General features: G+C 35.6%; 1 protein-coding gene across 2 annotated transcripts in view; it reads right to left on the minus strand.

Annotated features, from left to right (window-relative positions):
- The window catches only part of FMN1 (formin 1), a 131,050-nt gene that overhangs the window by 95,823 nt on the left and 12,588 nt on the right, over positions 1 to 22,639 (minus strand). The window contains exons 3-4 of one of the 2 annotated variants that reach the window (XM_027879305.1): positions 21,785 to 21,817; positions 12,221 to 12,282 (exon numbers count right to left, since the gene is read on the minus strand). In XM_027879305.1, coding sequence (XP_027735106.1) covers positions 12,221 to 12,282; positions 21,785 to 21,817 — 95 coding nt within the window. The remainder of the gene's footprint in view (positions 1 to 12,220; positions 12,283 to 21,784; positions 21,818 to 22,639) is intronic. The other variant, XM_027879306.1, reaches the window with a different exon arrangement.

Raw genomic sequence — 22,639 nt, forward strand, 5'->3', positions numbered from 1 at the left:
AACAATATGTGCTTAAGGGGCAAATTTTGGGTTATTAATAAATAAATATTAACAGTAGATAATCTAACATTTCATGTAGATTTAAAATGTTTGGTAGGTAAAATTTTATAACTTATAAAATTCCCACTAACACTAAAGTTTCTGTTCATTTGAATGAATGTTTTTAAAATAATAAGCCCATGAAAATATTCCTCTGACAAAACCCCATTTAAGCCTGCATGTATCTCAGGCAGTCGTGAATTTCCAGAGATGGGAATACCACACCCACTTGAATCTGCAAAAAATTAGTGTACAGTATCTACCTGTCATGACACACAAAAAGGAGTGATCCTTGCAGAAAGTGACTGTGTGTTGATTCTTCCTAAATGTAAGCTAGCTTATGCCAGAAAAAATAAATCCCATATAATATGTAAAAATAAGGTATCCAGCTAAATTGAGACCCACCCAAAATTTCTAGGAAAACTGGTATTTTTGTGGGCAATTTAATTGTCAAAATCTCTAAATATTAAGCTCTGTTAAATATTTAAATTCTGCAGAATGGAATGAGGCAACTCAGCATGCAACACACTAATAAATGTAAATGATATATTGCATACAATTTCTGAGGCAAAGCTAATAAAAGAAGGAAACTATGTTATAAGCTAAAAATTTATTTCAAACTTTAGTTGAACTAGGACCACGAACAATTAGCATGCAAAATCCAAACATTCATTTCCTATCACAAACTTTGTAAGTTACTTTTCTATTCTGTTTCTCGCTTGCAGCTGCTACCTTAGTCTTAGGACAGCCTCAGTTACCATGTCTGTATAGATACAAAAATACTAATATCTATTCTTTATGATGGTGTTTGGAAGACTATATGCAAGGAGAAGAAAACCCCGAATATTGCTACTAAAATATTTTTAAATACAATACATAGAAATAGAAAGCTCTTATTAAAATTGTGTATCATTTAATAATATGTTTTGATGATAATTTACTTTAAATAAGTTACAGTATTTCTCAATTGCCAGGTAAATTACTTGAATCATTATTTTTACTGATATACAGAATGATTTGGCATGTAAAATGTGAAAACAATGTTATAAAAATGGCTGAAAACAAGCCGAAGATGAAGTTTCAGTGACAAGAACTACAGAGGCAGTATGGATCCAATAAGAGAACTGATTGTAGTAGAGAGCAAGTTGTCTCTGATCTTGGGAGAATGTTTTTGGACACCTAACAGCTTTTTTATTACTGTGGCTGATTAAAATGAAAAGCCCTACTACTAAAATGTTCTTTTTGATGAGTTTTTTTGCCATGAACTACAGACCTTGCAGTCCAGTGGGATACAAATCCTTTGATCCTGTGCAGTCACATAAATTCAAAGTCGTAAACCAACATTGAATTTGATTTTATTAGTGTGGCTGATGTTGCCAGAATTGTAATGCAACCTTGTTTTTCTTCTCTTTTCTTCCTTTTCTTTTGGGGAGGGGGTGGAAAGGAGAGTTTACTGTCAACTGCTTCACAGTATAAATAACTAATTTCATGGCAACCAAACTACAAGATTAAGCCATTATAACAAAGCCTTATAACTCCACAGGAGAGCAGTGATATATATCACATTTTGCTAAGTTTCAACCAATTATTTTGTTTAAGTAAAAGTTGAAGCAAAAAGCATTATCAGTACAGCACATAGAAAACAGTAATATACATATCTATAGAAGGATAACAGGCAGCAATAAATACTACTTTTCACTGAGAAATATTCAGCCAAATTGTGCTATGAGAACAGCAAAAAAGTAAATCTACATTTCTAGAAACTGATGATTTTTATTCTTCATAATGAACATAATTTTTGTCCAAAGGTTCTAAGAATTTTTAGATATGACTAGCCTTTCCACTGATATATAGAGAGTTCACATGTGCAATCTAAACAACAAAAAGATTTTGAGGTGTAGCAAGCCATTCACTTCCTAGCTATGGAAGGAAATTACTTTCTGGGGTCTTTTTGAAACCAGATATCAAAAAAACAATAGAGATTCAATTTTAAGAAATATATTCACCTAAAAGATTAATCCTCTGATGCTTACAATTATCACATTCCTCACATGCTATAGAGAGCAAACTCAGGATGTCAAAACAACTTGACTGCCCGGTGAATCAGTCCTTCCTTCAACCTAAAATACATCATACTACAAAAACTACTAGCTCTTTCTCTATAGCAAAGGAAATTAAGGCAGAGGTTAATTTCACATTTGGCTTCACATTCAAAAACCAATAGATTTCATTACGTTACACATCTTCTATGAAAGGAAAATATGTAACATACAATGTAACATAACCCAAACTATTTCTTTCCTCACAACTTCATTACAGGAAAGATCCTTTGCATATTGACAATACTCACCTCAATTACAATGATTAAAGAGAAAATGCAAACTGCAAATACCTTTGTCAAGGCAAAGTCTATGAGTAGATATCCACCACACAAGCTTATCTTTCATGACTTCTATCTTAGTTTGATCAGGCAGCTTCCAGTTCTGCAGATACTACCATGAACTTCAGCGGTAAAACCAGAAGATAGTCTTTAAATACTAACCAAGCAGGTAATAGGTAGCAGAAAACCCAACACTGTTTATAACTACTCTTTTTAACTTTGTAGACATGTTTATGCTACACTTAGGAGATAAAGTTACTAGTACACTTATCTAAGATACAGTTTATGAACTCCAGAGATTCTACATGGATAAACAGAGGTATAACATTAATTATGGAAATGACTCTGTGTAAAAGATATACTTACTTTAAATTAATACTATACACTAATTATGCATCATCACACTATTCTAGACTTTCCTTTTATGGAATTTGAGGAAAATATTGTACACACAAAAACTTCTTAAAAAAACCCAAACCTTAGTCCATTACTCAAATGGGAACAACCAAAACAACCTTAATTTTATCCCTCTCCATCAAGTTTCCATGTAGTGCAGCTACATAGAAACTTTCTCTTTGACAGAATCAGTATCTCATTTAGATGAGAGTTATTCCAGAAAGAGACACAAGGGTATTGTAGTAAAGGCACAATAATGCTGACCTGGAAAAGCAGATTCTATACTTTCTCAAACTGCAAAACGCAATATGAATCACAAGTCATTTTAGTCAGTGGTCCTTGAGTAGTCACCTTCTTTAATAAGCAACTATCTTGAGATTCTGGGATCCAATTTATAGTTGCAATGTACTTTAAAAATGAACTGTGACTGAACATATATGCAAATATAAGCATCCCAATAAATCTGTTACACCTTTGGTCTCTGTGCATAAACTATGAATAACTGGAATACATGGTCATCTTAACATATTAAGTCCAGTTTATACTTATGAAACATCTCAACAAAACTTATGACACTAGAAAAAAACACAGTGAAACTATCTATATTCAGATTAAATTTTGATTAATAAAAAAGGGAGGGTATTACTGACTGACCAACATAAGCAAAATCAAATACTGAATGGAAAGTATTCATTCTAGGATAATATTCTGGGGAAAATTGCCCACATATAAGTAAAACCTTTATCATGATGTCCAGGCTCAAGTCTCTGCAATCTATCTCTTACTGTTTTCTATCTTAATTTCCAGGCTACTTCTTTTGCACTTAGCTTGCCTGTCTCATATCTCTACGACTGCCAGTCCTAGTATTCCTACTCACCACTTTTTACCTAAAATCCTAACTCTCACATCTCCATACATACATCCAGCTCTTGATGTCTGCTTTGATTTTCAGTGGGTTTTCTTTCACATTGCCTAACTATCAGTAAAGGAGTCAGGAGATAGGATTTCTTTTTGAAAGTATCCTTGGAAGGGTGATCCCCACCTAACGAAAAGTAACTTGTGGAACCCATTAATCAGTGGAACTTAGTTTTGCTCCAGTGTTATTGTATAACATCTTTGGCAGCTCTGTGGAAGTGGCAATTAAAAGTTTGTTCAACACTAGACAATGATGCAATTACGTATTTCATTCAGACAAGTGGCCTAAAAATTATTAGATTTAAACAAATATCTGCCGTAGTACATTTCAAGGCACAGATAATTTTGTCAAGGAGGCATCAGGTACATGTTTTCAAAATCAAAATGGTAACTACTTAATTTTTAGACGCTTTTATAATACCATGATCACATTTCACTTAATTTCTCTTGTAGACAATTTTTCCTATGTTACGGAGGTCTTCCAAGTCTGTCAAAATAATATGTCATTACGTTCAATGTGTTCTTCTTTTTCTCCTGAGTGCATAACATATTTATTCAAGGTGATGAGATAAATTAATTTTCACAAATGATGAAAAATGCAGCGAGTTATAATGAATTTTTTTAAGAGTTTCATTTTAGCCCTAACTAAGCAGTGTTTTGCAATGCATCTACATTTGAGCAGGAACTCAGTCTTTCTGAAGTTTTACGGCTATAAATGATCTTGCTCTATGCACATTTTGACTATATAATACAATATCCATGTGCTGAAACAGAGTTATAGAGATTTTCACTGTTTTCAATACAGGGAATACGGTCTGTGGTAACTTCTTAAATAATTATGAAAATCCTTGGATCAACATGTGGAATTAACAGCATTCTGCAGCTGACATGAGGTTTAAACATCTGAAGTTTTCATAGTGAAATTGCACTGCAAGTATGATAATGGCAATATGGCAAGTAGCAGTGAAAAAACCCACAACACAAGAAGATCTTCCTCGATATTCAAGCTATCTGATAAGAAAGTAATCACAATGTAAACACATGATTAAAGGAAAATAAGGATGAAAGGCACCCACTGCATCAAAAATATGAAAAATAGGAAGTCAGTGGAAAAGTGGGAGAATTTTGCTTAATTTAAGAGATTAGAGCACAGAAGAAATGCTTAAAACTTCATCAAGAAAGTTATTATAGAATCTGAAATGAATACAGCTATTATAATGTGCAAGTTTTTAGAACAAAATTAAGCACTGAACTGGAAAATATCTTAATACACCACGAAGAATCACTCCATGCTTCCTTTCTGAATGAAGATGCAATTGTCAACAAGTGATTTCAAAGAGATTAAGTGCTCTTTGCGTGCTGGTATGCACCCTGTAGAAAACTACTGTTTTATTGCTCCTGTCCTTCATCATCGTTCCCTAGTCTGCAATTCCACCTTCTCTAGCACTGGCTATGAAAATTTTTCATTACAGGGAAATTTTTCTCCTGCTGGGATTTTAGTATTTTAGGAAACACATACTTTAAAGATAATGTTGCTGCCATTGTCTGGGAACCTTAGGAGTTCTGAAATTGATATTTTAATACAATTTACCAGGACTTCAGCCTCTTCTTTCTCAAAAATTGTATGCTTTTTCAATCTTTATGTTTTGCTCTCTTGCACTGCAGAGAGGCTCTGCAGTCCACAAGGAAAATTCCTTCAGGAGGACAAAGTAACGAAGAAGAAGATTCATAAAGGCACACAGTACACACACAGTGGTGAAGCTATACATTTAGCTAAGCACAGAAGACTGAAACATTTCAAGTTAGACAAGATTAGTATCAATAATTAACCACAAGCTGGGAGACCTTCATCATTTTACCACATGGAAATGCTGAAAAGGCTGAGCAGCTCATTAGGAAAGACTGAATAATAAACCCTTGCTGACCCTGACTGCTCCTTTGAGCTGCAACTCCACCAGACCGAGCAGTATACATGATACAGGTTTCCTTCCATGCATGCAAGCTAGGATATGAAAATTCAACAGAGAACACACAAAGCAGCAAGCCACCTTATGGATGCATTTCATCTTTCAAAAGTTAAAAGCAAAAATCTCAGCATCCTGAGACAAAAACCAAACTTTTATCACCAAAAGTCAGCATATATCCACTAGTTAAATATTTTAGGTTTTCTAGGTACTGTGGCATATAAAGCTTTCAACATTATTTGTCACTGACCCCCATATTTTAATAGTAGATTTCTAAACATAGTGATTGCTGAAAAATCATGACACCCCTATCCCATGGAAGAATTCAAATTTGCACACACGAAAGTGAGGGGGGAAAAAACTCCAATTTTTTTTTTCCCCCACAAAGGAATAATAAAGATCCCTAAGAATATCCAGGTCAGACTTTTTTTCAATTCAATCTGCTCAAAGGAATTACAGTTTGCTGTAATAGACTATCTACAAAAGAGAACATTTAGACAAATTAAAATATTGTAAAACTTTTTGATTTGGTGTTAAAACGTCTATTTTCTGATATAATTTCTGAAGCTGAAATGAAATTTTACTTTTACATGTAAGTAAAAGATATTTTAAATTGTCCAAATAAAATTGAAATCACCCACTTCAATAAAAGAGATATTTTCATAAGCATTCTGACATACAACAGCTTTTAACACTATTCATCATTGCCTTCCACAGCTGAATTACAAATTTCAAAATGTAGCAGGGAGAAGCAACACCTTTTGTTATACTCATAATTAAAGAGTAATAGAAGCATTCATAAATGGAAGCATACTGACCATGAGGGAAACTGAATGGAAAAGTGAAATGACATAGAGCCAGGAACAGACTTATGAAGCACAAGACATGGAAAAACAGCTTTGTAAAAGGATGAAAAGGTCATCACAAAGGTTTATTACTTTACAAAAACATAAATGTTTTTATGTCTTTTTGGTCACAGTACAAAAATAAATAATTTTTAAATTACCAGATCATTTTAACTGGTGCTATGACTTTCCCTTTCACATTCCTTTTTTTCCCACATTTTTCAACATTTCTGGGTCACTTTGAGACACTGGTCTTTAATTTCAATTTATATGAAATTATTTTCAAAGTTAAGCAAGTTCTTCTGTGAAAAGGAAATTACTTTCTAGCCACTTCTACATTTCAGCTCTTGGAACCTTCACAGAAAAAAATGCAAACATTACTAAGGAGGCCACAAAGGTCACTATGAACACCTCATGATACATTCTTCTCTAAATGAGGCCAGCTTGTTTTTTCATAATGTCACAGGCAGTTTTACACCAGCTGCATTACTGTTCACTATTTCTTAAGCTTCAATAATATGTTCATAACTGTGTTAAATGTAACTATACAAGTATTTTTTTCTAAACTTTGTCATAAAATACTTTGAGATATATAGGAACAGTATTTTATTATATAATGTTTATTGCATAATTTTTAAGCTTTCTATAGTTATTTATTACAGTATATTATATGATATGTATCATTTAATATTATTATTATAAAAACCTGGGATTAATAGCTAAAGATGCTATTATTCTCAGTTTGGAAATATGTAAAAGATATAGTGAGTGAGTGGAAACCTAACAACCTGTATCAGAGAAAAAGACTCTCACATAGGGTACAGGGATATAAAACAGCTTATGACTTTGATTCCATCTCCCAAAAGCAGTATTAAATTTCCATGTAACTGAAGATGGAGGGATATTTGGTACCCTTGTGGTAAAGAGAACAAGGAGATACTAGGGAAAAAACTTAAATTTTTACTCACTTTATGAAATGAACTTACAAAAAAAAAATATGCTGCATCCTTCTGCAGTGATGTGTTGGGTTAAATATTAAGCACTGCAATCAGAATATTGCCTTCAACTAAACTTCTTTCTTTCAGAAGTCAGTAGTCCATTTACATTATTTTGATTTAATGTTAAGTTGTTCTCATTTTCTGAGTTTGTTATTAGACACTAAAAACCTGGTTCTGCAGGAAAAATACTATGAAGATGATGACAGCTACTACTTCTCTGTTGAGAAACTTCAATTCTAGCTCCATAATGTGCAAGTTAATTTCTGACCTAAAACTAAGACTCTGTCAGATACACAAACAGTGGGCAGGATGTCATCAACACACATACTCTCACAGTTTAGTAGTGTATAAAGTTTGCACACACACAGAGAAACTGTGACATCTTTTGGGAACTTCTGAAACACTTAGCTGACATCTAGTGGCATGAGCAGGAAAAGCAAAACATTTAACAGCGGAGAACAGAAGTAGTTCCACATCTTAAAAATACTTTGTTTTCGCAAATTTTAAATGAAAAAGTCAAGAAATCCTTTGAATGCAGCAACTACATTACACTTTCTAAACATTATCTCATGTGGATGATTCAGTTGAATACTATACATTAACTAAACCTTTAAGAGTTATGAGTTATGCAGATTATTAATGGCGCAGGGGAGGGTAGAGATTGATCAATAATTGAGTTGGTGTAACATATGTTGTAAACTTAATTAGTACGCACACTACATGACTGAAATTGATTTCAAGTGACATCAAAATAAGGAACAACACTTTGAAGTTTTGGTGACAACATAAAGATGGCAAAATAAATTACTGTCATTCACCCTCCCTATCCAGTGATTTTACATCCTTCAGGACTGCTACATTCACTGCTATTTCAACTGTCTTAAAGATTCAGCATGAACCCCTACAAACCAGTGGCATGGGTAAAGCTCTGGTTGCACTCTGGGTATTCCATGTGAAGTTACAGAAAATGAACACAGTGATAATGAATTCTAAAAAATAAAATTCCATTAGGAATTTTCATTCACATAAGAAAGAAAATAACTACAAAAAGAAACAGTACAAAGGTATAGGACACTTCATATTACTAAGGAATAAACATATCTTTCACTTATAAGCCACTACATATATTTATAGATATATTTAACGCAAGAATTTACAATAGTTGGGGTATCTCCCATTTTTCTGCCATATCCTAAAGAAAAAAATGCAACAAGTTATTACACTAAATCACAACACAATTATTCTTCTGTATTATATGCCTCCATATGAAATTTTATAATGTAAAATTCTGTACTTCATATTATACAATACAGTGCACCAGTATATGGTGATGAATATTTTTTTATATTGAAATAATTCTTTCCCTTCCTTCAAATAATGAAAAGCCACAAGAAAGACAGTATACAGAAAAAGTCTAGTCTTTTCTAATGCATTCCATTCCAGTGCAAATGCTGGCGACATAAAGAATGAACTTTGCTGTTAAATTCAAATATTACAGACAGAAGCAATTTCAGGTTAAAGCAACAATATTTAAATGAATAAAAAAAAAAAAAACAAGAAAAATTCCTTTTAAATTAAAAGCAAAATAATAAAGGATAAGAATAGAGATGCAGGTAAAAAAATGTTCTTTAAAATGTTTGAACATCAGGGACACAGAAGAGCCTCTTAAAGTAAATAAGCTATAAAAATAGGAAAAAAGAAGTTTGAAAGTACACCCTTTCATTTAGAAAACTACTAAAACTTAGAAGCAGAACCAACAATTTCTGATTTACCAAAGCAGTGAGACTGTGTAGCAGCATCTAACTCTCAGATTAAAAATATTAAAAATATTAAAACTATTAAAAATAACATGCTGCAAGTAAGATTGGGCATTATCTCCACAAAATGAATAATTTAGTGCTGACCCTCTTTGGACACAGGATGTATCAGGAATATAGGAATTCAATATTTTCAGCCTAAATGCTGTTTAGATTATTAGTTTGCATTATATATGGGGCTGATGAGGGGTCCATCTTTCAGAGAAGGGGAAAAGCCATAGGCTTGCCAAGGTGGTGAACAGGGCTTTAGACTAAAGTTGCTGTGAGAGGGGAACCTCAAATCATCCTACATGTATCAGTTTGATGCCCAGACCTTGGAGAGGGATCACAGCCAGCAGAAGAGCACCCGAAGAGCAGCACAAAGCAATTCCAGTCACTCCAGCCAGCAAGTCAGCTTTACTGAAGGCCCAAATTATGACTCTACAGGTAGCACAGGAAATGAGTAACAGGAGTTTAGAGACGTGCACATCTGCAGGGCTATGATCTTATTGGCACCATGGATATGTGCTGAGGTGACCCGTATGACTCCCAGCAGTGCTGGGAGTGGAAGGATAAAACAGGCAGGGGAGTTGCCCTCACCTCTTTAGGGAGACAAGGAAGCGGTGTTACCCTCTATGTCAATGACCAGTTGGAGGGCATGAAGCTCAGCCTGGGGACGGATGAGGAGCCAACCGAAATCTTATGGGTCAGAAATAAAGGGAGGGCAGGGACAAGTAACATTATAGTGTGGGTCTGCTACAGGACACCAGATCAAGAATACTGAGCAAATAAGTCTCTCTATAGACAGACAGGAGCATCCTATCTGCTCACCAGCCCTGTTCACAAGCCCCAGTCCTTATGGGGAACCCTGATAACTGTTTGTTGACAATTGTGCTGTGCTGGAGGGACAACCCCAGAGGTTCCTGGAATGTGCTGAGGGTAAGTTCCTTCTCCAAGTCATAGGGGAGTCCATGCGGAGAGGTGCTATGCTGGACCTTGTTCTCATGAACAAGGAGGGGCTGGTGGAGAATCTGAAGCTCAAGGGAAGATTAGAATGCAGTGACCATGAAATGGTGGTGTTTAAGATCCTTAGGGTAGCAAGGAGGGCATGCAGCAAGCTCACTATCTTGGATTTCAGGAGAGCAGACTTTGGCCTCTTCAGAAACCTGCCTGGTAGAGTACCATGGGATAACACTCTGGAGGGAAGTGGGGCCAAAGAAAGTGGGTCAGTTTCAAGGATCTCCAACTTCAGAAGCGATGCATCGCAACAAAGAGGAAATCAAGCAAAAATGTCAGGAGTCCTGCATGGATGAACAAGGAGCTCCTGGACAAACTCAAATACAAAATGGAAGCCTACCAAGGGTGGCTCCTACAGAGTCTACCTGGACAAATCCTGTAAACATATAAACACAATTATCAATAAGACATGATATTTGAGAAAAACTCAAATAATCCAGATAAAGTGAATGTTTATGTCATTCAAAGGTATGAGCAGCAAATCACAGCATCTACTTCTCCTATTGTGTTTTTCAAATGTACTTTTATGGAATACAAAACATGCAAGAGGAACATTATTTTAATGAAAGATATCATTGGAGAGATGTGTGATTTTTCATGGATGCCTGCCAATACCTCTCTCTTCTGCTGCTACTGTTTCCAGGGTTGTTGGAGAAGCACAGTTTTCTTTCTCACTGAGATTACATATTCTATAAAATACCCTCTCAAAATGCATAAATCCCCCTTGCATCCATCTACTGTTCTTGTGTGGGAAAGGAACATGCTTCTTTGTAAGAGTTATTACTGATAATATTTATTGTATATTACTGTTGTATTTACTTTAGTGCTAGCTTGCATTTCCCTGTGCTGAATTTTAAGAAATGCTGCTCACTCCACAAACTGCTACCCTCATTCCACACCTGCCTACTCAAAGACCCCACTGAGCTTTCTCAACAGGTTTTATGTCCATTAGGTCCTGGCCCCTGTGCAAGCACAAAAACATAAACATTCTGTGTAACACAAATACTGTACCTGTGCTAGTCTGATGATTACTCTATGTGATCTGCTAACTGACATAGTCACTATATAAGTCTGTTCAACCATCAGAATCTCGGTGTTATTAAATCTGTTTATTTCCCATTCTATTTGCCTTAATGATGACATAGGGAATGCAGAATGTTTTGTAACTGATGACCTGCCTACTAAGGATTTACCGTATGGATCTGTATTAGAACACTGTGCAGCTGTGCTCAAGAATATTTCACAACTGGTGAGAAAAGGAAGATGCTATTAATTTTAAACCAGGGAAGTTCCAAATTCACTTATACTGCCATCTACGTTCCTGCTTTTATGATAAAAACACTTCCTTGTAATAGCACAGTCAGTCATGCCACAGGAAACTGAGTTTTAGCACTAAGCTGTGTTATTTCTGATTTTGACAATTGGTTGAGTTCACACTTTAAAGAAGGAAACATCAGTACAGACAGCTCAATACAAAACTTCAGAGAGTCTCAAAAATGATTATTTTTCAATTCAGAATTACAGAAAACTGTTTCTACAGAACTATGTTTCACTGAGAAAGAGTGAGTAGTTAAATGCCAGTGCCAATGTAGAAGTACTGCACTGCTGAATTAGAGGGAAGAATTTAAGAGCACAGCAATAAGGAAAACTACAAAGAGGAAACACATAAAACTGCTTTTTGCCATCATATATGAGTGCATAGATTTTATAGATTAAGATTAATTTTAGCTGAGTTGGCGGGCAACTGAAAATAACTTCTAGAAAGAAACAGTTAATTCTTAACATTTGATGGAAAGTGTATGTTTACACTACTTAAATCTGTAAAATGCACCAGAGTCAGGGAAAGAAAAAAATCATTACAAAAGTATACCTTTAATGTTTCAATTTCTTCTTTGTGTTCCCTCTTTAAATGCAAAATGGCAGCTTGGTACTCTGTAAAAATAAAAAGTACATTTGAGTCAGAAAACAATATGCCATCTTCAGCGCAGTATATTTTATACAACACTACTGAGTCCAGAATGCAGATGAAGGTTCTCAAATAAATGAACCTTTACAGTGGTGATGGAAAAGAAAACCTGAACACAGTAATTTGCATTTTTTTTCTATGACCACATGACCGGATTTTTCATGGTGTTTCTGAGAGAAGAGGATAAAGAAAACAGGTCTTCCATGCTGAGAGGGGAAAACGGTGGGAAGATATGGCAGACTGAAATAACAAGAAGAAACTTTAGTTTGGTTTAGTTTTGCAGATAAATGTAGAACTGATAGGACATTATGACATACACATGAATGCACACACACCAGAATTATAAAATAACATGCACTAAATATAACAACTTAAATGGAACTGTAAGCATACAATCACTATACACAGTCAAGTTGGATAAAATAGCAATCATAATTGCAAATAAAGACCTGGAAAGGTATGCAACAGCAAGAGATACAAAGCACCTTTACAAGATACTGTGAATAGGACACAGGATAGATCTTCCATTTAGTGAGAATATAACAAAATCCAAAGGTATTGTAATTGAAAGCATGAAACTTAAAGCCAAAGAAATTCAAATCATGAGTGAAAAACTGAGGAGGCTGGGCATTGATTACGCAGGTTTAGTGATAGCTGTAATGTTAAGATGAATCTGCATCTTAACATTACAGCTATGTAATGTACCTCTAGAACCTGGGTCTCATACTATGGCTCCCCTCAATCCCTACATTTGGCCAGATAAACAAAGAAACTCACTTGTCGTACACTGGTGTAATGGTTTAAGATAAGCCTGTCTTCTATAAGACATTGGCCCATAAACTACAGCCCTCCTAAACAAGCAACAAAAGTTCATTCTTAGATGATCCAAGTCCCACTTCTATCTGATTCCAAATTAAAAAGTCAAAAGTGTATTTCTAGTTCCCTGGCTTGGCTTCTGCTTCCTCAACTAAAATAGGAATTAAATCCTAATTGAAACAAGGATTGAAAATAGTCCAAAGAATTTTAATTTTACTGTCAATGTTCTCTAACACCAAGGAGTTTGTACGGTCTGTTCAGCAGTAGCACCGACAAAATAGCATTAAAGTATCAAAGCATGGACCAAAGTACCAGAGCAGTAAAATATTCCAATGCTTAGGTGCTTTTCTTTAAAATTTTCTTTTTTTTTGTTTTTGTCTCTTCAGAGTACATGAAGGAAAGAGGAAAGAAAAAATAACCTCGTCATCACCCTGAAATCTGCATCACATCAAAGCTTTTAATGTAAAGCTATTTTTTTCAAACACAGGTGAAGCTATGTGCAAGCAGCTGAATTGATATACAGAAGGAAAAGGGATTGATATTTTACAAGGCACAAAATAAAAACCTTAGGTGATTCCAACTCATAACATTATCTATCTAAACTTCTCCTTCCTCTCTAACAGGCCTCTACTTAAAGCTCTTGCAAGAGAAAATTGCCTGACTGCTCTGATGGAATCACAACCAGTTAGGTCTAAAAACTTTTAGATTTTCTGCTGTTAATTGCTTTGACTGGTTGATATTCCCTTGGGACATAGGTTCTGCATATTCATTCACCTAAACAGGACTTAACAAACGGTTGCCTCAGGTTCCCAGAAAAAGTTATGACCCTTCTGTCACCTCAGCTGCTTAAGCACTCAGTTTGCAGGGCATGAACCTTATGAACATCCTGACCTGAAGTTTAGCTCTTTAAGATCACATGATAACTGAAGCAAACAACAGGCTTTGGAAATGCTGCTAACAATCAGTTCTCAGTTTGGCCAACAGAAGAACACAAATCTATCTTAAGAAAAGGTCGACTTTCTATGTAGGATTGCCCAGTGCTTAAAATTCTTGGGGATTTGGATAAGAGAGTCATAATTCACATATGCTGACATAGAGCTGCACTAGCACCAGGAGCAGATTTTTCACCATGTCTACCCATTCCCAGCCCTCTGCTGTTGATTTTTCATTTTGGTACAAATGTTTGTGCAGTCAGAGAAGGATGGAAGAACCCCCATGAATGAAATCTAACACAGCATACAGTTAAGAAATCTTTTAAATATTAAGTGTATGTCATTTTTGTGATAGGCATTTTGCAAGATACCATCATTTAAAGGTATTTAATTTGGCACATGTTTTGCATTAATTCTAGCTGAAAGTTCTGAAATAAGTTCAAGAGATTTTTTTGCTTAAATTTTGTTCAAAACCAGACACAAGATAGAGAATAGCAATTCTTTTATTGTTTACTTATGACTTAAAAATATGATTATAAAGTACTAGATTATAAGAATTAATACTCCTAATTAATTACTTAAAACACTGCTACTGCATAAAAGCAAGTGCATCATAAATTGATATATTGCAACATATTTAATAGATTGTCTACTATGATATAAACTGACATACTGGAACATAAGCCTCTTTTGATTCTTTTTACTATTATATTCTTTTTAACTACAAGACAGTATCTACTGGACAGAAGCTAACACCCAGCAAAGTACCCTTTTAATTCTTCTCAAATAAACATTCATTTTTCTGTGCAAGGCATTATAATGAAAAAGAAATCACACTTTGATTTAAGTTTTGCATAATATAAAGTAACTGATGTCCACTCCTTTCCTATGTTTTGTGAAGTTACCTTTCTTTAGCATAATTCTACATGAATAGTTAACTGCTTAAGAAAATATCCTGCACACAGAGGTGGCAATTTGAAACATTAAAACACTGAAGAATTTGACTTGAAAGAATAATTGCATTCCAGTCACTCCAAAAATCCGTTAACATATTGGCAATAGAATAATTAACTCTGCAATGGTGTTGGGATGTTGCTAAAAGTGGTAAAATCACAACAGCATAGTAAACAATAATGATGTCAACAGAAGGAACTGTATTTGGAACAAAATATAGGTCAGGCTTTATAAACTATTCTTAAATTCCATTTAACTCACAAAAAAGACTCACGTAGATTACAGAGCAGTCCAGAAATACCAACATATCAATGAGTGATTTGCTTAGGTTAAAAATTAACAATGCCAGTTTATTAGATCTGATACGGCTCTGTGTGTAGCCAGCCTGATTCATACATAATCACTGTAACTCATGCAGCCTTATTAAAGACATGTGAATATATGAAGATGTCTCTCAGAGCCAGATGAGATACATTTTCATGTATCTCATTTTCAACTGAACAGTATAACCTTTCACTTTCTGGTGCTCCCTTACCTTAGGAACATTCAAGACTGACATGGAAAAAGAGCTTCCAGTCATAGAACTGCAGAACAGTTGAGGTTGGAAGAGATCTTGTAAGATCATAACGGTCCTCTTTTTTGGTATCGTTTGTCTGAAACATTATTTTTTACTATAGACAAATATAACTATGACTAAAACAAAAGAATCGAGAATCATTTCCATAATGAGTAAATCTATATTCTAGTGACAAGAAAACAGATCTCTAGTTTCTTGAAGATCTGAAGGAGGAGACTGAGAAAATATAAAATTAGCTGCTTCCACCGGGTGGCAGTTTTATACTCCATTAATAACCTTTTCCTTTTTTTTTCCTGAAGTAAAATTATAATTCATGAATTTCTGGATACAGAGATATTGTTCTTTTATTCTGGGTGTGAATTTGTTATCTTATTAGTTTTTCATTTATATTTTTATTTTAATACAGTGTTTTGTCTTACCTTTTCCCTAACAAATAGCTTGCTAAATGTTATTTGACAGTAACATACACATTTGACATTTCCTTGTTCAGCTGTATGTTTTTATAAGGTGCTTGGGAACAAATAAAACAATTTCTGAAGTGATGAACTAGACTCATATCTTGTTCTGTCATCCATTGATACAGTCAATATTAGAAAGTAGTATAACTTTACTGCCAGTCATGCTATATTTGGTTCTGCCTACATGTAACTGCAGGAAAAAATAATTATAATTAGTATTTTATCTGATTTTTAAAAAATTATTATAGCATTGAACATTGCAAAGACAGAAACAGTGCAAATAGGATAACCTTCCTTAAGTAACTGTCATATTTGGTATCAGTGTACTTCATGATTTTAAACTATGCTGTCAATTGGAATCATATAAAGATAGCATTGACTAAAATTATACCAGTACATCAGGAAAAGATAGTATTTTCTTTAAGCATTACAAATTTGAAATGCTCCAGTTAATGTATGGAGTTAACATCTAACCAAGTAATGTGCTGCAAAAAGGAAAGAAAATTGTGTTTTAACAAAATACCCACTGCAAATAGGAAGTAACTCTGTATCCTGTAATTTCACAATATGCAAAGAGATAAAAGAATTATTGTTGAAGCAAAATGAAAAAGCTGAAGAAGCAAAACTAAACAATTAAAAAATGGGTGAATAAGTAAGAGGTGAAAAAGGGCTTAAAATGCTCTAAGGCGATAGACATGGAATTCGTTACAGAATCACAGACATCTACTGTGTGAAACAATTGAGTATCACACGCTGTGAAACAATAGGCAAATGCCTACAACCATTTATACACCATCTGCAAGAGCAAAGAGCATACAAATAGACTAGAGAACAGTAGGGGTGTTGACAGGTGTATGACAGCAGAAGGTTTTACTAATATTCTCTTGAATAGCAACAAAAAAAAAAAAAGAAAAAATACCTGAAACCCAAAAAGTTGACAGATACTAAATCTTGCATATGAGGGAAAAGGTAATGCAATAGAGAAAGATTTCTTATCCTGATTAAGTTATACAAAATGTATATAGTTTTTAATAGTTATTGTACTTCATGAGTTTTAAGCTTTAACATAGAATAATTTGGAAAAAAGGAAGATGTATTCAATATATTGGGCTAATTTTTAAAGCACTATGTTTTCTTGTCATGGGTTTACTCTGGGTCAATTTTCTCTCACCCCACACACAATTGCTATAAGCGGAGAGAAGGTTTATGCAGACAGAAGAGATCTGATTAGGGAGAATAATATTAGGATTTATTACTAGCAAGATAAAAACTAAAGAACTATATATACAATTCTAACTAGGCAAAAGTGCTATGTGTTTACAGAAATACCCCTCCTCTCTTATATCAGTTCAGGAGAAGAAGCAGTTTCTTTTCCATTTCCAGAGCTACAGTTCTTCCAAATAATTTTGCAGCACTTGAAAGTTTCTCTTCTATTATCTCTAGGATGACAGCTCTGATTCGCCGCAGCTGGAAATGTCACTTTCTCTCTCTCTTCTGTGTTGTCCTCAAGGCTGGGCCTACCCCTCCTGGGCTAAGACTGGAGTCTGGGGGTTACCCAGGCCCTGTGGGGTCTTCCATGGACTGCAAGGGGACACTTGCCTTACCATGGTCTTCACCACAAAGTCACAGGGGATAATGGGTTTTGAGTCCATCTGTTTCTTGTGGGGTCCCTCCTCACGAGAGACAGTCCTTGATGGACCTCTCTAGTGTGAATTCACCTTTGGGCAACAGTTCTTCCATACTCTGCTGTCCCTTAGGGTCACAAATTCAGTTGCACCAGCATGGATCCCTCACTGGGATCACAAGATCCTACCCAAGCCAACTTGCTCCAGCGTAGGTCTCTCTCCATGGGCCACAGGTGTCCAGCAAGGACTCTGTTTCATCTTAGGCCTCCCACAGAGTCACATCTTCTCCATGCACTCCTCTGCTTTGGCGTGGGTTCCTTCATGAGCTGCAGAGAGGGGTCTCTGCTCTCCAACAGTCTTCCACAGGTGGCAGAGGTTTTTAGTTTTAGTCTTTTCCCTGCTGAAGGGAGAGAGCGGGGTGGCGGGGGGAAGAAGGACCCCCCGCTTCCAGCTTCTCTTCTCTCTCATCCGGCTGCCAGCTTTGACCTTGGAGGCTGTGCTATCTCTGCCTGGAATTCCTTCTGCAGTATTTCTTGTCCAGGCAGTCTTCTTCTAGAGTTTTTCCTCCACTCAGTTACATGTCTTGGTCAGGGGGCTTCAGTGCCACACCTGCCCCCAGCCCAGGGCCAAGGGAGGAGGGAGGCCTGGCCCCTCTCGCCTGGGCCAGACTTGGCCCGGGGTGGGGGGTGCATACCCAGGCCCAACAGGGCCAGCTGCTACACTGGCTCTTCCATTTTCTTCTGCACAACGGGCTTTTTTCCGTTTTCTTAAATATGTAATTGGTAGAGGTGTTACTAAAACTTTTGATTGGTGTTGTTCCGGAAATCTGCCTGGAAAAAACTATTTTCAGCCCTGGGGGGGCTGGTCAGCAAACCCACGACATTTCTAAAATTTTTGCCCTGAAAGCTAATCTTGTAAATAAAATGCACAACACAGGACTGCTCAAATCTACCCTTAATAATCATAAAACCCAAGTATTTAAAATAGCAGCATATTCTAGTTTTATTAGGCACTTGGTATCTGAGTATGAGCAAGTCCATCAGTATTTACTGCCCCAACTGTTCTGCTTTATGATTTTTCCTGGCCTTCTAGGATAAAAATGGTCTCCAGGCAATACACTTGTAACTTCTATGGGCTTGTTTGCGTCTACAGTTTCTACAGAAAAAGCTGAGCTAGGATATTGAAATGCTAAGGATATTGAATGGAGGGTTTAGTTTGACCTGTTTTATTTTAAAACACAGAATTATGAAATAATTACATCTCCGATCTTTTCAGTTACAAATTCAGATGATCTTCAAATGTGAACCATGCATCTGTATGATCACTATTGTTTACTGTGTTGAAGAAATTGCATAGGCCAGAATTCCTTCAGCTCAGAACATCACCTTTTTAGGGAAAAGATGAGTGGTAGGATTTTCTTTTCCTATTCCACGAACAATTCTCAAATATTGTTTATTTATTTGTTTAATTGGAATGGAGGGAAAAAATATGAGATTACAGGATAGGCAAATATAACTTGCTCATATGCCCATTGTCCCAGTAGGCAGTAAATTACATGAGTCGCCACTCAGTAACTCTAAATCCCTAAGTGCTTCTAGGACCTCTGCACCACCACCAAAGTCCTATGAGGAAGGGCTCACTTCAAGTGAGTAGTCATGGCTTAGGAATGTTACTCCACAGTGCAGTGCCCCCCATTAAGGCTCTCCCAAACCACACAGTCCTCTCTTGCTTCCCCTTTCCCTACCCTTTCCTGCTGTCACAGGATGGAGCTGAGAACCAGAGGCACAAAAAGTGAAGATCTGGGTTAAGATAAGAAGAATTTACTGGAAACAGCAATGAGATAAGAGAACAAACAGTAACAGCAACACTCTTAACAACAAAAACATAGAGAGGGTTATTCACATGCAAAAATGCTCACCACAGACCCCAAAACAACAAAATGGCAGACAGCTTACCCTCTTCCTTTTTTCAACCAGAAGCCACATCCTTCTCAGAAGGCAAAAAGAGTCTCTTTCCCCCCACTCCTAGCAATGAAGTGAGGTGGTACTGAATAGCATTAAGGTCCTGGCCAAAACCAGGATGTGAGGGAAATGGGAGATGCTAGAAACTGAATTGTCAGGGAAAGATACGTCTCTTGAACCAGACTGCCCACAAGTCCACAATGACAGACTATACAGACAATATAACTTTACTAACCTAAGATCATTGATGGTATGCACAGGGTAATTCTAACAAGTTCCAATATCAGTTACCTTAATTAATGCAGAATTGTCTTAACACTGTCTTACTTTCTAAGTAGTATCCATGAAGCTGTAACAAATGTGATTGGACTTTCATTATGAAACTTCAAAGGAAATAAGAGGGCTTCAAACTCCTTTGGATTTATTTCTTCTAATATGATGTCCACTTGCATCATCATCTAAATGGTGTTTCATGGTAAAATTAAGGACTAATTTATTCTTAGGTGACATAAAGCATCAAGAGTTTATTCTCATCATAAGGTTTGTTCGTAAGTCTTGTAAGACTAACTCAATTACAAAAAAGGATCAAGAAAAAAACCCCAAACACCAAATCTTGATCCTTACAAAGATTTAAATCAGCAGATTGCTATTCTGTAATTCTATGAAATAACTCCCCATCCCTGACAGTGCTCAAGGCCAGATTAGATGGGACATTGAGCAACTTGGTCTAGTGGAGCAAGCAGGGTAGTTGGGAATAGATGAACTTTAAGATCCCTTCCAACTCAGATACCAATTATGATTCTATAATTCCATTATCCAAAAGAGCTGCTTAAAAGGAGCTTCATGTCATGAGAGTTTGTTCAAAATAAGTTTCTTTGGCTTCACTTCAAATCCAACAACAGCCAAGGCTTTGTGTGTCCTGCTCTCAGTGGATACAAAACTGAGCAAGAAAACACAAAAAGATGCAGCAGAGGCTATAACTGATATAAACTTTCAAAAATCCAATTAACATAGTTCATGTTTTTTCTTGAAGCTCAATTAAATCTCCTTTTCCTTCAAAAGACATCCCTACTGATTCATTACTGGGTTTTGTTCATGCCCATGTCTGGGGGACGTCTGGAGGGGGGGTGGGGGTGGGACTAGATGATCTTTAAGGTCCATTCCAACCCATGAACATTCTGTGATTCTATGATTACTAATGACATTATCAGTTACTACCTAATTAGCCCTCAAACAGTTTTCAATGGGATTTTAATGTAATTTTTGGCAGTCTTAAATGTGCTCGTTTTGAATAAGGATCAGTGTATGACCAACTACATCAGAGTTATGGAAAAGTAAAATACTATCAATTTAATTCTTCCAAACTTACTAGTATTACACTAGTGAACAGTGCAAATTTATTCTCATACAGAGAGCTTCTGTTCCCATTATTTATATTCAATATTTATTCAAATCAGTAAAAGTATATTGCCACAATATTTCTCATCATTTATTAATTTTCTTCATCTTGTCTTTTTGCTTAAATTCAGCTGTTACCTCAGTTTTATGTAACATACACCTCAGAATGGAGGACCACAGTTCACCCACTCAGAAAGAACTTCACTAGCTCAATTTTCACTAGTCTTTGCTTCAAAGATTTTCAGAATAAACACTGCCAGATTATAACAAGTCTAATTATTAGGCATATTAGATTAGCTCTGAAACTCGTTACATTTACTTGGAGTCTGCTCATAGACAAGATAAATGAGGGGAGAAGAAAGAGAAAGTAATACACCAGTTCTCAATTGTGATGTTCTTCTAATCAGACTTCAAATCTTAACTTTGTAAGATTTTACACTCAGCACTGTGAGACGGATCTGAAAGTCAAAGAAATTAACCTAAATTCCACTCACTTTAGTGGGATGGCAGTCACTGAAACAGAAGCAACATAAGCTAGAATTCTGAAAACAGTTCCTGATTTACTATAGAACTTCTGTAGTCTTTATCAAATTTTCAGTTCTAAACAATGAACTAAACATGTACAGCAGACTCTGCACTTACCATTTCTACTCCATCAAGGAAAGGTAAATACTACCTTTAAGGTAACAAAAGAGACCAAAGACTAGATACAGATGGACAACATTGTACATACACCATTCCACCCACCTGGTGGTCCCTCCTTGTAAAGGTTTAGGTGAGCTAGAGACAAAAGCATAAGTAAGATTGTATTTAAGCTTCACACAGGGAATTTATATTTTACGCTCCTGAATTACATGCTAGCAGGGAGTCTGCCAGACCACCTGCTTTTTTCATTACCACAAACATATAGCTCAGTTGCAATTTTCAGCTCCTGCTTATATCATTTTGTCTTGCAAAAAATTATCAACTGCTTGTAAACTCCCTAATTTCTGAAGTGCTGCTAGACATTAGCACTGTCTATCAAATCAAATCAAAATCAAATAGCAAGTACTTAAAAAAATTTCTATCATGTAAAAAAAAATCCCGTGCACATTCCTTGGGCCAGATGTAGTAACACTATGAAAACAAACTTGCAAATATTTCTATAAAGTTCTCAGCTTGACATATACACAGAATTGCATATCACACACTGTAGAATGATGAAATAATTTATTTTGTTCATTCCTCAATGTTTTCAATTGGAAATAACAACCATGTTCACTCATTATTGTATTCTCATGCTGTTTGTTAAGGCAAGGAGACCAAAGCAGATCAGAAAGCTTGGACTTTTCTGAAAGATTCATTTCACACAATCTGATTAGAAGACAGACATTTGGGGTAGGAACACTTTCAAGAATTCCTTGTTTTGCTTTTTGTTTCCAAAACATGTATTTAAAAAAAAAAAAAATTACAGACTGTACAATAACAGTGACAGACATTTCCGACATAGATGACATATGTCACCCCATGGTAGATATAAAAAAAAGAAAATATTCCTAATGATAAATAAAGTATGAGGTACGCTTCACTGTTTTGCAAAGAAAATACACACTACAGCATGCA

This window comes from Empidonax traillii, unplaced genomic scaffold (genome assembly GCF_003031625.1).
Source record: "Empidonax traillii isolate 1590-97213 ecotype Southwest subspecies unplaced genomic scaffold, ASM303162v1 scaffold53:size2875158, whole genome shotgun sequence".
Taxonomy (NCBI): Eukaryota; Metazoa; Chordata; class Aves; order Passeriformes; family Tyrannidae; genus Empidonax; species Empidonax traillii.